At 50.3% G+C, this 22,955-nt stretch overlaps 1 protein-coding gene across 7 annotated transcripts in view; it reads right to left on the minus strand.

The window, feature by feature from the left end:
• MYO1D (myosin ID) overlaps window positions 1-22,955 on the minus strand; it is a 157,944-nt gene that overhangs the window by 58,100 nt on the left and 76,889 nt on the right. For 4 of the 7 annotated variants that reach the window (XM_068212154.1, XM_068212155.1, XM_068212157.1 and 1 more), the window contains exons 17-21: window positions 16,761-16,984; window positions 14,978-15,122; window positions 14,418-14,522; window positions 7,088-7,201; window positions 406-560 (exon numbers count right to left, since the gene is read on the minus strand). In XM_068212154.1, the coding sequence (XP_068068255.1) occupies window positions 406-560; window positions 7,088-7,201; window positions 14,418-14,522; window positions 14,978-15,122; window positions 16,761-16,984 (743 nt within the window). Of the gene's footprint in view, window positions 1-405; window positions 561-3,229; window positions 3,378-7,087; window positions 7,202-14,417; window positions 14,523-14,977; window positions 15,123-16,760; window positions 16,985-22,955 lie in introns of all 7 variants that reach the window. The other 3 variants (XR_011005782.1, XR_011005783.1, XM_068212158.1) reach the window with 2 other exon arrangements.

Raw genomic sequence — 22,955 nt, forward strand, 5'->3', positions numbered from 1 at the left:
CACAGCAATGATTTATTGCTCAAGCAATAAATTACCTGCTGGTGATTTATGGTACTGGGGCAGGGGTCAATCTGCGCAAAAAAAGGCTCCATCTTAATTTTCAATATGAAGAGTTTGGCTGTAGGAAGCCCTCAGGAGCTGTTGTGACAGACCCCAAGTGCACCTTCAGTGATATTTGTCCCCCAGACACCTGTGGCTGTCACACACATACAGGGAAGGCAGAAGAGGCAACAAAGAGTTGCAGGTAGAAAGTGTGTCCCAAAAATGCCAGGAAGAAAGGTCACTGTGGTATCCCAGGAGTGCAGTGAAGTACCACAGCTCCAGCTGCAGCCCAGCACCACAGTGACTCCAGGGATGATCTCCACTTTGGAATGGGTGTCCAGCAGCCCCAGCCCCAGCACTGACCTCTTGAAGTGACTGGCCAGGACTCCCACGAGCTCCCCGATCCTACTGTCGTTGGAGGGGTCATTGCTGAAGAGACAAACGATGAGATCCTTGTTGTCTTTGGTGTGGAACACCACGAGCTGGTCCTTCCCATTGGAGACACTCAGCCCCACCAGCTGAGGAGAGAAAGGGAGAACAATGTTTGCTGTGCTGATATAAAAATGTTGGAAGTGCCCAAGGCCAGGCTGGATGGGGCTTGGAGCAGCCTGGGACAGTGGAAGGTGTCCCTGCCCATGGCAGGGGTGGCACTGGATGGGCTTTAGGTGCTTCCAAGCCAAGCCATTCCATGATTCCGTGATTGCCTGTGCCTTTGCCACTGCCAGACTGGTTCTCTCCTCTCCAGGATGCTCCCAACCGCCACCAGGGAGCTGAGGGGTGACAGTGGGGGATGTCCCCCAGCAGCTGAGCAAGCAGAAACAACAGCAGCTCTGTGGAATTCAGCAGCCTGGGAGGTGTGAGAGAGTGTCCCCATCCAGCCTGGGATGGCTCCCAGCAGCTCCTGCATCACTGCTGTGCCCCTCTCCCTCCCCAGGCAGCTCCTGTGTCACTGCTGTGCCCCTCTCCCTCTCCAGGCAGCTCCTGTGTCACTGCTGTGCCCCTCTCCCTCTCCAGGCAGTTCCTGTGTCACTGCTGTGCCCCTCTCCCTCCCCAGGCAGTTCCTGTGTCACTGCTGTGCCCCTCTCCCTCCCCAGGCACCTCCTGTGTCACTGCTGCGCCCCTCTCCCTCTCCAGGCAGCTCCTGTGTCACTGCTGTGCCCCTCTCCCTCCCCAGGCAGTTCCTGTGTCACTGCTGTGCCCCTCTCCATCCCCAGGCAGCTCCTGTGTCACTGCTGTGCCCCTCTCCCTCCCCAGGCAGTTCCTGTGTCACTGCTGTGCCCCTCTCCCTCCCCAGGCAGCTCCTGCATCACTGCTGTGCCCCTCTCCCTCTCCAGGCAGTTCCTGTGTCACTGCTGTGCCCCTCTCCCTCTCCAGGCAGTTCCTGTGTCACTGCTGTGCCCCTCTCCCTCCCCAGGGCCATGGGGCACCCACCAAGGATGGCACCAGCTGCTCTCCCAACAGCCCCAGGTAAAAGCTCTCCCCAAAACCTCCCCTGGCTGACACCACTGCATCCCACACTCATCAGGAGTCTGCCCCGCAGCCTCTCCAAGCCCCCACACTCTGGGAAACCAGAGGTATCTGATAGCCTCAGGGAAGGGTCAGGTGGGATACTGGGAGAATTCCTTCACTGAAAGGAGTGTCCAGCCCTGGCACAGCTGCCCAGGGAAGGGGTGGAGTCTCCATCCCTGGAAGTGTCCAAAAAACGTGTGGATGTGGCACTGGAGGGTGTGGTTTGGTGGTGCTGCTGCTGGACTTGATGATTTTAAAGGTCTTTTTTAACCTGAACAACTCTGTGCCACTGTGATTTGCAGGTAACAAGAATTTAGGAAGAATTTGAGTCACAAACGTGGCAAAGCCACAATGATTCCCATGTTTAGGCATGGATTAAGGTCTGCCTCTTCTGACAAAACAAAAAGGTGCAAGGGTTTGGTTTGGGTATTTTATTTTCTGGCATTTTCTTCTTGTCTGTTAAGTAATTGCACTTGGCTCATCAAAAGCTTTGTGATCATCTCACAAAGGAAAACCAGGGAATTTTTAGGAGGGGCAATCTGGGAGCACAGGTTACTCAGATGAATATTAGAGAAAGCAAAAAAAGGATCTGTGTTGGGGAAACAATGTGTAAGAGGGCAAAAAAGCCTCAAAAGTCAAGTACAGCAGAGCAGAGAAAGGAAAATAGAATAAAAGAAATAGAATATAATAAATGGGATAAAATCCATAGAATATAATACATGGGAAAATTAATTAAATTAAATTAAATTAAATTAAAATAAAATAAAATAAAATAAGTGAAAGGATGATGTGTACACAGAGAGCACAGAGGACTTTCCCTGTCCATTAAAGGACTCCTTTGAGCGGAGGAATTTGTGTCCAGGAATTTGCAGAGGGAAGCCCCATTCCCCTACAAGTGAGAGGCACCCATAAAGCATTTTGTTGAAATTACAGCCTCATCATTCCCTTGTTTAGGGGAAAAGGTTCCTGTGTCCCCCAGTCCAGCTGGAGATTCCCAACTCCTGGCAGCCCAGGGCCGCCAGGGGCTCGGGCTGCTCCCCAGGTTTGCTGCGGCGCTCACAAGGAATTATTTCCAAGGAAGCTGCTCCAGCAGCTCTGGATGCCTCAGCCAGCCCAGAAAAGCCCAGCCCAGCCACAGCAGCGTGGTCTGTGCCCTATTTTCAGGATCAGACTCCACACAAGGTCCAGTCCCTGGGATTCTGTTGGTTTGTTACCCCAGGAATGAAGGACAGCAGCTGCTGACCCAGAAACCCCAGGCAGGGCCCTCCTGCTACCAGTTGCACCAGCACAGGTGGAGTTTATTCCATGTTCAGGCTATTTTGGGGTTACAAAATGCTTTCCCAACAAGCTCCACCTCATGCACAGGCATTGACAGCTGCCTGGCTTTACAGTGTCCCTTAAAATTAATTTGCATGCTTAAATACCCTCCTGTGAGCACAATAGCACCACAGGGATTGCTGCCATCGAGGTTTTAAATGTGCAGCGAGTGTGAAAGATGAACAAGTCGCAGTGTCGGATTTGAAAAGGCAATTTAAACATTAATTATTCAACAGAACCCTGTTAGGAGGCCAAGAGCCCTTCAAAATCTTCCCATTTCACCCCTCCCCACAAGACTGTGAGCGAATAAATGCAACACAAAAGAAATCATTTCAGAGAAGGTGCTTATCTCAGTATTTACCAACACTAATATTGGCCCTGCTTGAAGAGCAGGAAAAAATCCTCAGCTTCTGCAGAACATCCTTTATTATGTTCACCACTGCAGGGGAGATGTGGCTGCTAGAGCCTTTCTGTTGCTTGGGTGCCTTTTCATTCCTTTCAGCCATTACCTGTTTGGTTTTAATTCAGGTAAAAACAAGAAGGTCACTGTGTATTGCTACTCTGAGGTGATGCCAGAGTGCTGGCAGATGAAAAATCCACACAGAGAATCCCCCAAAGCAGCATCTCCACGTGGAAAAACCAGCAGGGCTGACAGGGAAGCTGCTGTTTGTCAGGTTGTGTAGAGAATGGCACATTCCTCACCCAGAGCCATGGAATGGTTTGGGTTGGAAGGGACCTTAAGGATCACCCAGTGCCACCCCTGCCATGGCAGGGACACCTTCCACTGTCCCAGGCTGCTCCAAGCCCTGTCCAGCCTGGCCTTGGGCACTGCCAGGGATCCAGGGGCACCACAGCTGCTCTGGGCACCCTGTGCCAGGGCCCCACCTCCCTCACTGTAAAAAATTCCTTCCTTCCATCTAAGGCAAATCAAACCTGGTTTAGTTCCCAGCCCTTCCCCTGTGCCAGTGCAGAGCCTGGCACTGTGCAGGGACAGGAGGGACTCCACCCCACCCATGGCCATGCAAACCTGGCTCTGGGAGATGGGGAGCGATTTCCTGGGCTGAAAACAAGTTTGTGTGTGTAGCAGCCATCAGCTGACTGTCTCCAGTGAGATCTCCATGGAAACACCACCCCTGAGGATGCTGCTGTGTTGACAGGGCACTTCCGAAAGGCTGACAGGGAGCAGCAGAGGAGCAGGCAGAGGATTCCAGGATTCCAGCCTGGTTCACCTCTGTGCATGGGAAGGACAATCCCTCTTCGCAGAGAACACTCTTCAAACACGGGACAGGGCTGCTCCATGGATACACATCACTACTGATGTCATTATTGTCCATTTGCCCCTCAAAAAACCTTCAGAACATTTCAAACCATTGCTCTTGTCCCAAAAAGGAAGGAATTTCTGTATCACTGATCAACTCCATCCACTGCCTCCCTCACATGGTGGAAGGGCTTCCATGAAAGGGGGGATCAGCACAGAAAAATAGGGAGAGGGTGCAAGGCAACTCAGGGGTGGAAAAACAACACAAATATAAACATTAGGCAACAAATATGAAACATAACTACAACAAGGAACAAACAACTGCTCAAAAGGATTGCCAGAGTTGAATCTGAGAAACCCTGGCAAAAGAAATACAAATGGAGTGGCTACGAACTGGAAGGAAGTAGGTTTAGATTGGATATTAGGAAAAAAAATCTTCCCTGTGAGGGTGGGCAGGCCCTGGCTCAGGGTGCCCAGAGAAGCTGTGGCTGCTCCTGGATCCCTGGAAGTGTCCAAGGCCAGGTTAGACAGGGCTTGGAGCAGCCTGGGGCAGTGGAAGGTGTCCCTGCCATGGCAGGGGTGGCACTGGATGAGCTTTAAGATCCCTTCCAATCCAAATTCAATTCCATTATTCTATGAAATATTTGGTGTCCTGTGTATAAATCAAAGGCACCCCAAATTCTCCTCCTCTCCCCTTCCTGCAGCTCAGGGGGCTCTGGATCCATCAGCAGGATCAGTGCCCACTCCAGTCCCAGAGCAGTGCAGGCAGGGCTGGGGCTCCCCCCCAGGACACAGGGCAGGAGGAGCAGGTACAGATAGAGGCTGTGGCCAACAGGGCTGGAATTTTACACCACAGAATCTACCAAAGCTTGGTTTAATCAAATTTCCAGTCTGGAACATTACCTTGACAACCTGTATGGGTCCTCTTGGACCTCTTGGACCCATCCCTCCTATGCCAAGCACTCCAGGACCCCTGGAATCTCAAGGACTCCTGCTCAGGTCAAAGAAGCTGTCTGGCCAAGATTCCCTGTGGTAGGTTACTGAAGGGAATAACTGCAGATCTACCAATAAAACTGATTTATAGCTGCAGAAATGTGAGAACTCAGAGCAAGAGACCATTAACTGCTCTTGTCCTGAGGAATTGCAAATCAGCCACATGACCAACACAGAGCCAAAATATACCAATACTGAGCCAAAATACAACCAAAAATTCAACATAGAGCCAAAAATGCAACCAACACTGAGCCAAAATAGCCAACACAGGACCACCACAAAGCATGCCCCAGGGCTCTCTGTAGGAATGGATATTCTATTTTAGACACATCTTTTATTGGTGAAAAAGCAACAATTACTGACATTTCTTAGTAACAGATATTCTATGAGTAACCTGAAATTGTACTTGACTTGCTTAGCTCTACTGTTTAAGGCATTAAGGATTTCAGAGGGAAATGTTCAGGTGACCAACAAATGATCTGGTCTTGTGCTGCTGTGAATGTACAATCTGCACCTTTACACCCATCAGGCACACAGGTGAAACAGACATTGTCCTGTGATGAACACAGATTTATCTCTCATTACTCCTTCACTCAGTGAATTTCAGGGACCTGGACCCTCTGGTAAAGTAAGGGTGAAGAAACCAATAGTGAGAAATCCTGATGGACAAAATCCTGCCATTTCCACATCACCAAAAAACCCCTGTCTGGGAACACCTGGAAAATCAGGTGTGGAAAACCCCTCTGCTAAAAGGCCCTGAGTGTGGGGGTGTCTGAGCTCTGCTGGGAGGCTGGGTGTGTTTGCACTCTGGTTTTCACCAGGCTGGGGGTGTCTGCACCCTGGTTTACACAGGCACACAGCAGGATGTGCTGCCAGCCCCTCAGAGCACAGAGACACCAGTGCTGGGACAGCACAGCAGCCAGGAAAACAGCTGCTCAGGGCACCTTCCTTTCATAACAAGAGACACTGCCATGGAGACACTGCCTGCTGCAGCCAGGATTCCTACTGGGAGTAGCTACTCCATGGATGCGCTGTGCTGGGTGCCCAGCTGAGGCTGATGCCCAGCAAGGAGGGCAGGAGGAGACTCTAAACCCAACATTATGGATGCAGCTAATCATCCCCTCCACATCTGCAGATGAGATTTCACCCTCACCCTAATCCCACCCCTGCCCTCCCAGCAATACAGAAATGCCAGGTTTGTCCTTCCTCCAAATGCAAACATCCCAGTAAATCCGTGCAGGGCATTTCCCAGCAGCCAGGCAGGCTCTGGAGGCTGGAGATAACCAGAGCACTGTCACCTCGGGCTGAGGGAGACTCAGCTGAATCCCTGCTCCAGGATGCTGGGGAGCAAAGCTAAGGTGCTGCCCACCCCTTCCATCCCTGAAAATCCACTGCCTGGCAGCTCCACCCTGCTACCCCCAAGGCCAGACTTCACCGTAATTCCGAGTTTAGTTTTGAGAAGATTTACATTAAACATGAACAAATATAAAAATAAAAAAATTCAAGCATGACCTGAAGGATCAAACAAACCCTGACACAGGAATAGTGCCATAAGGTGCTGTGAAATGCCAGCCCCTGCCAGGGCCAGGATCCTGCACCCAGCAAAGCAAACAAACAGGGAGGGAGTAGAGAAGTGTAAGAGGCAGTTTGGGGTTTAGCTTTTATTTTATGCACCAAAATTAAAAGCTAATATGATCATAGAACCATAGAACCATGGAATATGCTGAGTTGGAAGGGACCCACCAGGATCATCCAGTCCAGCTCCTGGTCCTGCCCAGGACACCCCAACAATCCCACCCTGATGCTTTGGTGTTGCAATAACTGCACTATGACTGTTATAAAGACATTAAATATATTGAAACTGCAACCCAAGGACTTTTTCCATTTTATGGATATGAAAATGGAACTACAGAGAAGAGACACTGCCCTGAAAGAGCCCCAGATGAGGATCCCCAGAGCTGTACTCACATTGTAGAGGGGGATGGTCTTCATCACCTTGTACTGCTTCATGGGGTCCATCTTGTACAGGTGTCTGTCAGTGATGAAAATGGCCCTGTCCTCCACCTTGTTAAAGCGATTCACCTGCACAGAAACACCCACTGATCACTGCAGGAACACAGCAAATGAAACTGTGCCGTGCTAAGTGCCAAACTCGAACAAAAATGCCCCAAACTTACACAATAGTACCCCAAACTCATACAAAAATACCCCAAAGTCACACAACAAACACCCTAAACTCACAAACAGCCAAAACTCCCACAAAAATACTCCAAACTCACACAGCTCCCAAACAGGTTTTCTTCTTTGGACCTTGGACCACTGAAAAGGGAACATGGTTCCTGTAATCCCATTATACAACAGAGACAGAGAAGCAACATTCCCAGTCATCCAGCAGAGCTGGATCCACCTGGGAAATTCCAGGGCTTCACGCAAACCAAGGCCAGGTGCTTCCCCAGCCACGTTCAAGCCCTGTCCAAGTGGAGCCCGATCCCAGCCGTTGTCCCCACATTATCATGAGCTGTTGGCACCCCAAAGGTCCCATGGAGAATCCCCACCCTGCAGAGCCAGGCTGCACCACGGGTTGGCACAGTCCAGACCTGAGGCTTTGGGCCATCCTTGGGCTGGGTTCTGTCCCAAGTCCCTCTCCAGCTCTCCTGGAGCCCCTTTAGGGTCTGGAAGGGGCTCTGAGGTCTCCCTAAACTTCTTCTCTCCAGGTGAGCACCCCCAGCTCTCCCAGCCTGGGAGAGCTCCAGCAGCTCCACGTCACCCAGGCTGCTGGATGCCCCTCAGCACTAAACACTCAGCAGGCAGGATGCAAAGGTTTGTTGGAAGTGCCTATGAAAGTAGGACACAAAGTAGAAATTGTTTTTCACCGAGGCAAAGCCAGAGTCATCGGTGTATCACAGTCACTGAGATATTTATTAATCAACTGAGAAGGGGAGACAAGGGTAAGATGTGACGAGGAGGATGAACATAAATAGGATTTTCCAGGGTGAAATCAGGAGACAACGGGAGAACTTAAATATCCTCAGTCAGGAGGCAGCAGTGATAAAGTTCAGAGCAGATAAAGGCAAAAAATGCAAATTGGGAAGCTCTGTGACAGCTTTACATTAACGGCACTGACTCAGAAAAAGCAACCAAGGATGATTTCAGACAGCTCTGGAGAGATCTTGGCACAAAGACATGAGGCAGCCCAGAAAAAGCAGAATGTTGGCACAGGCAAGGATTAACATGGGAATAACATCCTGGGAGCCATGGGCTCACCTGGAACAACCTGTGAAGGACCAGGGTGGTGAGTGTGAAGGAGACTCTGGTGGTTCAGAGAAGCTGAAGAACATGACTGAGGGCCTGGGAAGTCTCACAGGAAGAGATGCTGAGTAACCAGGATTATTTTAGGAAGCAGATGAATGGGAGAAAAAAGCCTAAAGGCTACGAAACACTGAATGACCCTGAGAAAGTAGGTTAGGAGTGCCTGGTGCCACATGGTGGGTGCTGGAGCAGAGCAGCACCAGTTCCTCATCCAGGAACTGGGGAAGCTCTGGGCTCTCCACGCTCCAGTTCCTGGGAGCTGAACCAAAGTCCAGTCCCCGGGGCTGGATCTGCCTTTCAGAGCTCAGATCAATGCTGGGGGCATTGATTTACTGCAATTTGTTTGCAGAATCTGACACAGTGAACACTCCCTGGGCACTGCCATGACCCTGCCTGGCTGCTGTCCACACCCACCCCCAGCCCCGCTGAGAAAGGGAGCAGATTTCTGGTGCTGTGACGCCAGAGCCACCCCTGGGCAGGAGGTCCTGTGGCTACTGCCTGGGAAGCAGGGATGGGAAGCACACTCAGCTTTCATAGTCAGAGAGGCTGGAAAAGCCCTTTGAGATCATAAAGCCTGATTGCTCCTCCAGCGCTGCCAAGGCTGCCACTGACCCCTGTCCCCAGGTGCCACATGCCCCCAGGGATGGGGACTTCACCACTGCCCCAGCAGCTGTGCCAATGCCTGACCATTCTTTCTGTGAAGACATTTTCCCTAATATCCAATCAAACCTCCCCTGGCCCAGCCCGAGGCCGTTCCCTCTCCTTCTGTCCCTGTTCCCTGTCCCTATTCCCGACCCCCCCGGCTGTCCCCTTCTGTCAGGAGCTGTGCAGAGCCACCAGGGCCCCCTGAGCCTCCTTTTCTCCAGGCTGAGCCCCTTCCCAGCTCCCTCAGCCTCTCCTGGGGCTCCAGCCCCTCCCAGCTCTGTTCCCTGCCCTGGACACACTCCAGCCCCTCAGTTCCTTCTGATCATGAGGTGCCCAGAACTGACCCCAGCACTGGAGGTGCCCCAGCAGTGCCAGCTCAGGGGACAGTCACTGCCCTGCTCCTGCTGCCACCCTATTGCTGATCCAAGCCAGGCGTCCTTGGCCTCTGGCACACCTGGACTCACCTTCAGCCCCTGCTGAGCAGCGCCCCAAAAGTCTATTCCAAGCCAATGGAATGTTGTGGGAGTTCTACAGGCATGTTTTGAATCCCACTACCTTCTCATGGCTCCCCGCTGGTTTTAGTATTAAAATTCAGCTAAAGAAATGTACCAAAGGAGAGGCCCAGCAGCTCATCTCACCTGAGGAGAAAATTCTCGTGTCATTCCAGCTTTTTCCATGCAAAAGAGGCTCCAGGTGCTTCGTGCACCTACAGAGCATTTGTGTAAATAATACCTGCTGTGGGTTAAAGTAAAAACTGTCCCACCGGGGAGCAGGCACGGAAGGGACTCACACACCAGTGCAAATACCACAACTGGGCTTGTAGGAGTAAGGACAGGACTTCTGTTCTCAGCTACAGCTCATTCCTCCCAGAGAACAGCCCTTCCCAGCATGGTGTTCTCTGCACCTTCTGGGCATTCTGTATTTATATCTTGTTGATCCAAATGTGAATCAGTCCTAATTTAGCTTCCTGACAAACTTGTGGGGGAAATGAAGATCTGGCCTAGAGCTGAAAAAACTTCAAGGAAGTTTTTCAGGTGTCTGTCAGTGGCCTCTGGACACCGCAGGGCAGCGGCCTTTGAAAGAGATGATCCTGTCAATGGAGCTTGGTGCCACAAGTGACAAGGGGAAAGTGAGAAGAAAAGCCTTATTCTGAAGAAAATAAAGAGAGAGAGTTGTTTCCTAGGTGATCCAACAAAATCTGGAGGTTTGCATGAAATATGCATTTGGTTTCTCCTAAGGCAAAAATCTTGAAAATTTCCTTTGAAAAAGTGAAGAGCACCACAAAGCTCAGAAAAGATGGATTTTTCCATAGGCAGGAATGACCTGCTTCTACGTGTACCTACTGCAGGGAAGCAACCACACAGTCTATTCCCCTCCCCCAGCTAGGCTTCAAAGCCTCTTCACGGCCCTCCTGTAAAAACTGCTCCAAACAGAGCACCCCATTATTATTCAGCTCAAGCTGCTGAAATCGGGCCCCCACACAGGCAAAGAAAACTTTACCAGCAGCTCAGAACTTGGAGAGCAGTTCCTGGAAGAAATTGGCTTCTTAGACTTAGAAACACATAATTATTGAGATTGGAAAAGCCCTCCCAGCTCATCAAGTCCAACGTGTGCTCAATCCCCACCCTGTCACCAGCCCAGAGCACCGAGTGCCATGTCCAGGTGCTCCTTGGGCACCTGCAGGGATGGGGACTCCAAGCCTCCCTGGGCAGCCCCTTCGAATGCCTGACCACCCTTTCCAGGAAGAAGTCCTTCCTGATCTAGAATCTTCTAGAATTCAGAAGAATTCATTTGATCAGTGAAGAATTCTGAAGAAGAATTAGATCCTGAAGAATTCATTAAATCAATGTCAGCCATCAGCTAAAAAAATTCTGTCTCACCGAATTTAATGAACCAATATCTGACAGGTCACAGGGTGTGCTCTACTCATAAATGTGTTTAAATAGGTGAGCTCTGGGCTTGACCTGTGTCTGCTCAAGTTGTCCAGGATTTTTGCTTTTAATCTGTTTTCTGTGCAAAGAAAGAAGTGCATTAGATGGAACGTTTCCAAGAGCTGACACCTGACATTGCTGTTGACAGCTAACAACTACTTCACATGTGGTTTGGTGACTCAGTACCTGAAGGAAGCCACAGAGGAAGGCTGATGCTGCTTCAGAAATAAAGCATTCGGCCCAGCTCACCAAAGTGCCCTTTAACACCTTCCCACTAACACCTTCTTGCCTCAGGGAAGAGCAGGAGCAGCAGTTTTTGCTCAAGAATCCTCAAATAAGCTGAATCATGAAAACACAGCATGGATGAACTTGAGCAGCCTTTTTTTGTGAATTGCTGCTTTGTTCAGGAGAATTATTTTAGGGAAGCAATGAAATCACCTGATAATTACAATTTCATTTCTATAATTCACTCTGCAGGCCCCTGTTAAAGCTTCACGTGAGTCAATTTTCAGCAGAGAACAAACACAACCTGCAAACTTACAGGAACCAGGTTTAACATGAGAGATGAGACAAATGTGCCCTGAGCACTGGGCCAGGCTGCACGTGCCAGCACCAAGTGCCACCCTGGGCCAATAAGGTTTGGTAATGTGGGAAATGGATTTATAGGTAGTATTTGTTTAGATATAGATATAGATATAGATATAGATATAGATATAGATATAGATATAGATATAGATACACCTTCATATGTATATATATGTACACAATATATAATATATATAATATATAAATTATATATATATACACATATATGAAGGTGTGTATATATATCTATATATCTATATATACATCTTCATCAAACTAAAAATAATATAAAAATTTTTAAAACACCTCTCAGTTACTCTGTCTCTAAACCAAAAAAAAAAAACCATAATCCAACAGGTAGGACATGGGGAAGTCAAGGCTAAAGGGAAGAAAGCTGATAATTTATTTGTTAAAACTTCAAAGGGAAGAATGCAGCAATGAGGAGAGATTCCCCTGCCCCAGCGTTGAGAGTCACCTGGGGACTGCCCTTACTCTGGGGTAAGAGGCAGGATGCCAAAACTTGTATTTCTGAGAAGAGAAACACCTTCATTTTAAACAGCTTAGATGGAAATTGTTTCCTGTGAAGGGCAAAGGCTGCTCCCAGCCTGTGCTCCTGCAGTCAGAGCACGGAGTCACTCCTGTCCAACAGCTCTCACTGGTGCTTAGCCTGCAGATGCAGTGTTTAAGCCGGGAACATGACCTGAGGAAGTGCCTTGCTTGGAAAGGGAAATGCTAAATTCTCAAATGTCAAATCCTTGTCCTGTTAACCTTCACATTTCAGCACTGTTTGTGTTCCCTGCTCTGCTCACTTGGACATTTCCTGTCGGTACAAGAGAAGACAAACAGTTCCCTGAGGGAGGAGCCACATCCCAGTGTGGGTTTGGATGGGATGGTTTGCATTCGTGACATGGAGATGCTCTGGAATCACCAGGCTTACACATCCCATGAGGATGGCACAGTGCTGCAGTCTGAGATCATGGAATCATGGAGTGGTTTGTGTTTGGAGGGACCTTAGAGATCACCCAGGGCCACCCCTGCCATGGGCAGGGACACCTCCCACTGGCCCAGGGTGCTCCAAGCCCTGTCCAGCCTGGCCTTGGGCACTGCCAGGGATGGGAAGTGCTGATGGCTCCAAAGCCATGCCAGGAATCCCTAACTTAGCAGCCAGCAGGGGATCAAGTCCTACCTCTCTGTGAGAAGAAAGCAACAATAATTTAACCTTTCAAAAGTTAAAAGAAGTTACAAGATCATTTCAAACCCACATGGCTGCAAGTCTATAACCCTGCAATATTTGTGATTTTAGCTGAGCTGCCCTTTTAATGCACCCCCAGCTAAAGCTCTGCCTCTGAGAGCACTGAAAGCCTTTCAGGCTCAGGAGAAATACACTTTATGGTGGTTAACACCTATTCCATCCCCATTCTGCTTCTACTGCTAAAGTGCTGGCATCTCAGTGCAGCAAACCCACAAAAACTGGATTTTCCCAGCACAGTCACAGTACAGAAACACGGCCTGTTGGAATGCTCAGGAATTCCTCCATACACCAAAACCAACAAATGCTGCTCTGACACTTGTCTGAAGGCAGGAGCTCTGTCCTGGCAGCTAGGGAACAGGATAAAGTGCGGATCTGTGCTTCAGGAATCTGCTTTGCCCTGTGCTTGCACAGGAGATTGTCCTTGAGAGCTGAACCAGGAGACGAGCACAAGGACTTAAAGGCTGGAGAGCTGCCTAACAGTGAACAAGATAAAACTCCCACACTGTGTCCATCACACACAGACCCCCAGTGATTCCCTCACCATCATTCCACTCCCACCCAAACCCACAATTCCCATCATCACATTTCTAACAACTGAATATTGTCCTTTCTACAGTTATCCCAGTTTAGCCAGAAACTGCAACTGGAATCAGTTCATTAAATGAGTCAGAAGAGGAATTATTTTGTTTTCAGCCTAACCTGAAAAAAGCCAGGAGGAATTCTGCATTTCTGTGTCCCTCATGGAGGTTCAGCCCAAGTGCTGCAAGGTTGTAAAGAGGAAGTTTGGATTCAGACTGGCCTGCTTCTCCTTTAATCCTGTGAACCCTGTCCTCACAGAGAACGTGGTCACAGCAACACCAAACTCCACTGAGATATTTTTGCTAGGAAAGCAATTAGAGATTTCTATTTTTATGAACACGAATCACTGTTGAATAAAGAATACAACTCACTACCACTTGCAAAGTTTTATTATAAAGTGAAATTTTGTACTGCAGAATAAATTGTCTAGATCTGCAGAATCATAAGGAATAACTGTGCACGTGGGGACCAACTTCAGTATTCACAAATAAAAAGAATATACAGCTTCTTAAAAACACCTGAACATCTACAGTGCTGGTCTGCCACTAAAATTGAGTTTGTCTGTTGGCTTTGTAAAATTAAAAATATCCTTTCCTGACAGATATTTCAAACCAGCATCATTAGAAGCTACCCACAACAATTAAGCAAGTCTGTTTTTTAATTAGCTATTTAAACCAAGTTAACAAAAAACTCAATTCTACTACAGAAAATGTCAGACCCAAACCAGATACGCAGAATGAAGTGATTTTATCATGAAATCATGGAATGGTTTGGGTTGAAGGGTTCTTAAAGACTGTTCAGGTCCAACACTCTGCATGGGCAGGGACTCAACAATTTATTTGTGCCTCTGATGTGATGAGGCCCCCAGCAGCCACCCAACCTTGCTCCACCCAAAAATCCCTGATGCAGCTCCGTGGAACTGCTCTGAAATGCTGTCCCAGCATCCCCAGGGTCACCTCCTGGTTCCCTGGACACCCAGGCCCCACAGCCCCGTTACCTTGCGCACGTGGCAGGAGAAGAGGATGTTCATGTACTTGTCCTTGCGCTTCAGCTCGTTGGCCACAGGGGTGAAGGAGCCTGAGCTCTGGGGGCTCTCTGGTTTCTGGAAGAGCAGAGACAGGCTCAGCATCCTCCTTGGGCTGAAGGAAGAGGGGCTGGCAGTGGCATGGCTGGTACATGGCTCCCTCCACCCTTCTGGGCTTTGGGAAACGAAACCTTGACACACCAAAATGCTCCAAGGAAGGATGGAGTAAAGGAAAGCAATCAAACCTGCCTAGAGAGAATTTCTTTCAGTCCCTGCTGTTTTCCATTCTATCCAGCATTTTAGTCTCCCAGTGAAGCCTGGCTCTGCCCGTTTGCAGAGACAGCTGATGGCACTGCTTTAGTGCTGCTGGTGCTGCTCAGGATTCACAAAAATCACTCCTAGTGCAGTGGAAGTCAAGACTTTGAACCCATATAAACAGGAAATTTCTAACTACTTCTCCTCCCAAGAAACCAATGCTCACTTTCCCAAATTTGGCCCTTCCAGCACCCTGAGCCCAGGTCCCCTTCACTCACCAGTGCGATGTAGTTCCCCTGCCAGGCTCTCTGGAGGCCAATGTCAGCCCTGTGGCCCTTCAGCAGCTCCATGGCAGTGACCTTGGCCCTCAGCTGAGGTAGCGCTTCTGGGGGCACGCTCCGGATGAGCTCGGCCGCTCTCCACCTGCCACCAAAGCAGGGTTTGGGTCAGCCCCCCAGCCTGGACCTTGCCCTGCTGCCAGAGCAGCACCACAAGGACACCCCCAGAGTCCTGCCCAGGCATTCCTAAAGCTGCAAAGGTCAGCTGATGTTTTAAAGTCATGTCTCACCTCCAAGCCTGACAGGTTGGAGGGTGCCACACTCCCCATCCCACACCCACAAGTCAACCACTGGTGCATCTGTTTGCAATCAAGTGTTTGCAAGTCCATTTTTGGGCTCTTTACAGCACCATTCTCCTCCAAAGGCTGAATTTGGCCCCTCAGTTCCAAGTGCACCATGGAAGAGGTCAGGGCGGCCCATGCATTGCCCCACAGCACACCCCAGCCTTCAGCAGCAGCAGTAGAACTCCAGGGTTAATGCTATAAAAAGGCTTTTTAGCAGCTAAAATTCTGTAGTTCTGATAACTGAGCTAATTCTGTAAGCAGGACTCTCTCCCCAGACAGGCTGTGGGTGGATGGATGTCTCTCCTGAAAGAGACAGCTGGAGAAAATAACAAAGCTTGACTTGATCTAGAGCTGCTGGAACCGCCCTGCAAGCTGATGGCTGGACAGGAGGTCTCTGAAAGCCCCTCCAGCCAACGTTTCTATTACTCAACCACTTTCAGAAGTCATCATCTCTCAGACTGGAATAGTAACTAGTTTGCCTACAGCTTCCCAGAGAAAAAAATCACCAGTCTATAGATACTGGGAGGTTTAATGAAGGTACAAACACCTGTTCTGCACACAGAACATGGGTGACAAGGGGAACATAACTCATTCTACTGCAGAAAAACACTAGGTTACTACAAGAAATCTTGAGGAAATCCAGAAGATTCTTTTTCTCCTCCCCCTCATCCAAGAGCAGCTGCTCTTTCTTTTCAAAACCAACCAGAAAGGCCAGGAAGGGGCCAAGGAAGGAAACACAATGTTTATCACAATGGAACAGCCTGGTCTGGTGGAAGGTGCCCCTGCCCTTGGCACGGGGTGGAACTGGATGGGCTTTAACATCCCAACCATCCTGTGGTTCTGTGATTCAACAGTAAATCTTTGGATCAGAATTATCTGCATGGTCAAGGGCACGAAGCCAGCGACACTCAAATCATGTCCTTCAGCCAGATGTCCCTGGGACTGATGCCTTGTGAAGGTTGACCTAGAACAGAGACTGCAGGAGCTAAAGAATAAAGTAGGGATTTATTAGGAGGCCTCAATGGATCCACTTTGGGTAGTACAAGAGCTCAGCCAGGGCTGCACCCCAGGTGAACCCAAAATGGTCACAAAATGCCCCACAGGTCACGGGGACTCTCACTGTGATCAGCTCTGCTCCATTTGCACATTGGAGTTCATTGTCCAATTCCAGCTCCAGCCCATGCAGTCCCATCCTGCTTGTTTCTCTCTCTCCAGCCCATGTTGTTTGTGCTCTTGGGCCTGAGATTTGGATCATTTGTCCTTGGTCCCCAGCTGGAGGAGGAATTGTTTTGTCTCCCTGCTCTGTGCACAGAGCTCACCTTCCCCTAATATGAAGCCCAGACCCACACACTAAAGCAGCACAGAACCTGAAAAACAGAAAAGCTCAAACCTGTGGCACCAGGACAAGCAGCAGGTGTGACAGGGGGCAGGGGCCGTACCTGTGGTAGATGTCCTGCAGAGCCTCCTGGAAGCGGAGCAGCACCTTGGGCGGGGCGGGCCAGGGGATGCCGCGGCCGCGGTCGGGCAGCAGCCGCACGTCGCGGAAGCGCCGCAGGACCTCGCGCAGGTAGGCGCGCACCTTGTGGCGCCGGTAGTGCCGCACGATGGTCAGCGCCGCCCTCGTCCGCCGGTAGCGCAGCCGGGCCAGCGTGCCCCTCCACACCTGCGCCGGGGACACACAGCAGGGGTCAGCAGGGACTGCGGCAGAATTGCTGGCTTTCCAGACTCTTCCCGTACTGCAGGGATTTATAATTGTATTTCAAGGGAAGGGACTTCCCAGTGCCAACCAAATTCAGGTAGAACACAACTGAAAAACGCCGTGTTTACGACTGAGATCTCCACATGAGAAAGGCATGGAGCAGAGGAGGCCATGGAAATGATTAAACTGCTGCTCTGGCTCCTCTCTGCTCTGGAGCCACACTGGGAGAGCTGGGGGTGTTCAGCCTGGAGGAGGCTCCAGGGAGAGCTCAGAGCCCCCTCCAGGCACTAAAGGGGCTCCAGGAGAGCTGGAGAGGGACTTGGGACAAGGGATGGAGGGACAGGACCCAGGGAATGGCTCCCACTGCCAGAGGGCAGGGATGGATGGGATATTGGGAATTAGGAATTGTTCCCTGGGAGGGTGGGCAGGCCCTGGCACAGGGTGCCCAGAGCAGCTGTGGTGCCCCTGGATCCCTGGCAGTGCCCAAGGCCAGGCTGGACAGGGCTTGGAGCAGCCTGGGACAGTGGGAGGTGTCCCTGCCATGGCAGGGGGTGGCACTATATGAGCTTTAAAGTCCCTTCCAACCCAAGTCATCCCATGATTCTGTGCTAATTGAGAACAATTACTGAGAAACAATTTAAACTCTGATTAAAGAAAAAATTGCTCTGAAGGTAGCCTGGGGAATGTCTACTCTGGTCATGTGTGGAAAAACAAATAAGCAAACCAAAAGATATTCCCCAAACTTCTAGGATGAGGTCCAGCTTCTCTAGTGTCACTGTGAGTTGTGTTTTGCCTGGAGAGCAGCACAAACAGAACACACAGCAGCTCCTGGGCTTCTCCTGGCACCCCCTGGCAGAGGACACTCTGGGAAGTGATTCTGGAAGGCTGCTCCAGTGCTGACCTGAGTGTGACAGTGACAGTGCACGGCACCAGCTCCCAAGGAGGAGCCTCAGGCAGGGGAAGGAGGCAGGTGCTGCTGCTATCCTGTAAAGCAGAGGAACTGGCATTCCCTGGCATTCCCCAGGGATCCTTCCCCACCTGTACTCACCCTCACATCCCACCAAGTAGAAGACTGTGGTTTTTTTCTTTTCAGAATTTAACTGGAAGGATAACGAGCCTCCCTGCTCACCACAGTCCTGTCACAGACTTTCCTTCCCTCTGAGAAAGATCCCACAGCACTGCTGGTGCACATCAAGCCTTCTGTTTACAGAAGGATTAATTAACTACCCAAGGCTGTTTTCAACATGATAGTTGCTTTGTGAAGCTGATGTCAGAGGCTCTCCTGGCAGCTTCACTGACAATCCTGCCATGCAGCTGAGAAAAACTCATGCAGCAACCAGTGCAGAGCTGTGAGGGGCTGCTCCTCTTTAGACATGCCAAGTTTAAAGAGAAACACAGAGATTTTGGGTCCCAAACCCTTCAAAAGCAGACAACTCTCTTCTTTCAACCTCTGTCAGAGTTCTCTCTCCTCATTTACCTTTGGCCTCGCTGTCCCTGTGGGGGACATCTCCCATTCCCTACAGACACAGCCCATGGAGCTCTGGCTGAGTCTGGACATTTCTTGAGCACCCAGCACTTTATGGAGCATCAAACTCATCAGTGGAGACCATTTGTGCTCTCACACAGCAGAACAGAGCCCAGACCCTGCACAATCCTGCCCACATAGATTCACAGCACTATAGAATGATCTGGGTTGGGAAAGACCTGAAAGATCCTCCAGTGCCACCCCCGCCATGGGCAGGGACACCTTCCACTGTCCCAGGTGCTCCAAGCCTTGTCCAACCTGGCCTTGGGCACTGCCAGGGATCCAGGGGCACCACAGCTGCTCTGGGCACCCTGTGCCAGGGCCTGCCCACCCTCCCAGGGAACAATTCCTAATTCCCAATATCCCATCCATCCCTGCCCTCTGGCAGTGGGAGCCATTCCCTGTGCCCTGTCCCTCCATCCCTTGTCCCCAGGCCCTCTCCAGCTCTCCTGGAGCCCCTTTGGGTCCTGCAAGGGGCTCTGAGCTCTCCCTGGAGCCTCCCCTTCTCCAGGCTGAACATCCCTTCTAGTGGAAGGTGTCCCTGCCCATGGCAAGGGGTGGGACTGGATGGTTCTGACTGTCCTTTCCAACCCGAACCACTCTGGGATTCTAAGAACAGCCCAACACACCCCCGGTGACTGAAGGCAATGAGCTCCAGCCCAGCCTGGCCCCTGCCAGGGCTGCTCTCCCGGGAGGGTGTGGGAAAAGAGAGCATTTCAGTGGCTGAGGGAAGAGCTGGGGGAGCAAGGCAGGACATGGGACAGTGAAGAGGCAAGGGCAGGAAGCACAAAAGCCACAGCAGAAACCAGCAGTGCTGGACTGAGCACACCAACCAAACCCAGGGAGCTGGGACTGAGAACCTCATCCCTGTGTGCAGATGAAATAATAAAAAACATGTTCCTTATTTATTCTTTGAGGTCATTAGACAGAGAGGAGGCAGCACCCCCTGCACACGTGCTGTGCTCAGCAGTCACTGCTACCACACTTGGTTACCACTGTGGTTTCAGCTCAGATCTGGTGCAGCTTCAGCCATGCAAAGGCCCTCAGAGGTGCTGGGAAGCCCAAGGCTCAAAGCTTCCTGGCTAAACCAGGCTTGCACAAGGCCTGGATTTCACCCAAAGTGTGTAAGGCTGGATTAAAGCTGGCATTTCCCTGTCTGAGGGCAGAGCAAGCTCTGAAACTCTGAATTTGACAGAATCACCAGCTAGGATCTAAAAACTGAGCATCCAAAGAGTACTGGGGAAATTTTTTTAAAGAAAAGCAAAGAAGATTTGAGTTGCTTGAGATAGTTAAGCATAGACTGAAGAGGTATAAAATGTACCCGTAAGGGATGTATGGACAACAAACAAAATCAACTGAGCAAAACCCTACTGCCAACTTCTCATTTTTGAATTTAGTAAGAACAGAAATGAGGAACAAAGGGCTCCAGGCCACAGTGAAACAGTCCTTGGGTGTTACAGAGGATCTCAAGAAAAGAACATACACAGTAAATCTGTGTAAGCTGCTCAAGACTTTGCAGAGCCTCACTTCTGTCAGCTGTTCCCTGGACCATTTGAGACACAGAACAAGGTCTTGGTTTTGCTTCCCGGGCTGGAAGCAGACACGCTGTTGAGGGAAGTCTCTCGCTGTGGTTACTTCTTCCACCAGTCAGACATCCCTGGAACAAAGGCTGGAACAGATTGCCCCAATGTTCTATCAGCTGCATCACTGCAGAAATTGGCTTCACAGCAAGAGGTGTCACAATTGTACAAACACTGGCCTCCCAAATCCAATTATCCAGCTCAGGCATGCCCCTGGCTACACACACAGCAAACTACTAATGAAAAGCATGTTCTCAAATCAAGTTGTCATAACTGGAGAACCCCCTGCCAGCGAGGCCCTTCCATGGCACCACGGCAGTGCCTCAAAGGTGAGGAAACAGTCAAAAGGAAGGACAAACTTCTCCAAGGGAATGGGGGACAAATATTTTTTAAATGAACTGCTTTTCTGGCTTGGTGGTTTTCTTTTTCACTGCAGCGCTCACTGCAGCTCAAAGAAGCCCCTCAGTAATGCTGAGCTGCCATGGTGACCTGGCTGCCCCATGGTCCCATGGAGACTTCCAGAAACATGGAATAGTCAATCCTGGGGACAAGAGGAGGTGTCAAAACAGAGAACTCCCCGTTGGGCAGGTATTTTGTGTAGCTGTGAGCAGCAGGACATAGACCAGAAAAACAAGGATCACAGAATCCTGGAATCACAGGATGGCTTGGGTTGGATGGACCTTAAAAATGATCCAGTTCCAACCCTCTGCCTTGGTTGCCTTGGGCAACCCTGCACTATCCCAGGTGGCTCTGAGCCCCATCCAACCTGTCCTTGGATACTTCCAGGGATCCAGGGGCAGCCACAGCTTCTCTGGGCACCCTGTGCCAATGTATTTCCAGAACAAGCAGTTCCAGGAGGCTGGAGTGTTCCTGCCAACTTGCACCTTCCTCAGGTTTGATTATTGGGAGAGCTCTACCCAATGCACCTTTTCAATTCTCCCCCACCTCCAGTTCATAACTCGAGAACATTGAGCCCTGTAAAATGAAATTAAACACATCAAATTTCCAGAGGGAAGTTTACACAGCCTGTAACAGATTCTCCTGTTGCAATGGTACTGCTCTGTTGTGTGTTGGGGGCCAAGGAGGGCCAAACCCCAACAGAAGGACTTGTGCATCCAGGGTTCTGCTTCTCCCCTTTATGCCTCTGCACCCAAGGTAAGATCCAAGGGATTTTCATGCCCAGTTCCAAAGGGATCCAGTAGATCATCCCCCTGAGACATGACAGCCACAGGTACCTCAGAATTTCCACTTCAATCCAGCCACATCCCAGCCAGCTGGGGGCATCAGAACATGCATTCTTACAGCCACTGTAAACCAGCCTGGGATGGCAGAGCCCTGTGCCATCCCTCCCACAGGCAAGAATAAATCCATACTTCCCTTTCCCCCCTCCTGTGGCTTTCCCTGCTGGTTAACCTGATTTCCCATGGGAATGAGACTGAAGATCACCCTGTCCCTGCCTGACCTCCTGAGATTGCCCTGACAGCTCCTGAATCTCGAGCCAGCTCCCAGCCAAGCTGACAGAGCAGCAGGAGCCTCCACGAGGCAAAGTCCCTTTATCTTTCAAGAAAAATCAGCTGCAGGGCAGAAGGAGCCTGAAATCAGAGTGACATTGCTGGAACGGCTTCAGCTCCAGTTCCAGAGCCATCTGCCTCCCCAGATCCCAAATCCCAACCAGAAGACACGGAGCCACCGACTGCCAGCCAAGCACCACAGGCAGAGGAGCCCAGGAGGGTCTGGCAGCATCCCAGAGGGATGAGGAGGTGGAAATGTGTGTGGGGCACAAGGGAGGGTGTGGTGCACACCACGGCTCCCAAAGAACCGGTTTGATGGCAGTTTTCCAAGTGACCCCTCTGGAGCAGCCTCCAGGGCAGTCGGCGGTGCCATCTATTAGACCCAGCCCAGGGACTGAGCAGGAGCAGAGGGACAGGACACGGATTTTCCCTAGGAGGAAGGCCCAAGGAGACACAGGAGGGGAGGGGAATAACCAGCAGCATGTGCTGATTCCTCAGTGTGAGCAGGCAGGGAAGGGCCCACAAGCAAACCATGGACACAAGACCAGAGGCAGTGATGACTATCTTGAAAATGGAAAGAAAAAGAGTTTTTTGGCTTAAAAAAACCCCATAAAAGAGCACCATAAACCAAACAACATTCCCCCATCCAGCTCCCACCCATGGTCTCTCCTCACCTCTTTCAATACCTTTTCCTTCTCTATGCTTTGTCCTCCTAAAATTCTGGGGAGAAAAAATTAAGAGGGCGATGGAAATCAGGACTAAAAGGCTAAGAGAGGGATAGAGAGAAAGGAAAAGGTTGGAAAAACAAAGTCTGAGCACAGCTCAAACTCCTGACCATTACAAAGAATCTTTATTTCTATACAGCTGCTCCCAGTGAGGAAGTTCCTTGCTGTTCTTTCTTCACTCTCCAGAGACCTCTACCAATTCCACAGTTTTTTAAATGGGATGTTTCATAGAAACATCAACCATGGAATCCCAAACCCCAGCTGGAAGGGACCTTAAAGCCCATCCAGTCCCACCCCTGCCATGGGCAGCTTCCACTATCACAGGCTGTTCCAAACCCCATCCAACCCAGCCTTGGACACTCCCAGGAATGGGGCAGCCACAGCTTTCCTCCAGTCCTTTTTATTCCCTCAGTTAAGGCCAACCCAGAGGTGGAAGTGACCCCATGGGCCACAAAAAGCTCCAGAGCAAGGGAATCTCCTCCTCCCCGGCTTCAGTGAGCCCAGAAGTATTCTAAGGGATGATCCCACTACTCCCAGTGCAGCAGCTGCTTTAGCAGCTTCTAAATCAGGGACTTGCACAAAAAGCATTCAGAC

The sequence above is a fragment of the Anomalospiza imberbis genome, chromosome 22 (genome assembly GCF_031753505.1).
Source record: "Anomalospiza imberbis isolate Cuckoo-Finch-1a 21T00152 chromosome 22, ASM3175350v1, whole genome shotgun sequence".
Lineage (NCBI taxonomy): Eukaryota > Metazoa > Chordata > Aves > Passeriformes > Viduidae > Anomalospiza > Anomalospiza imberbis.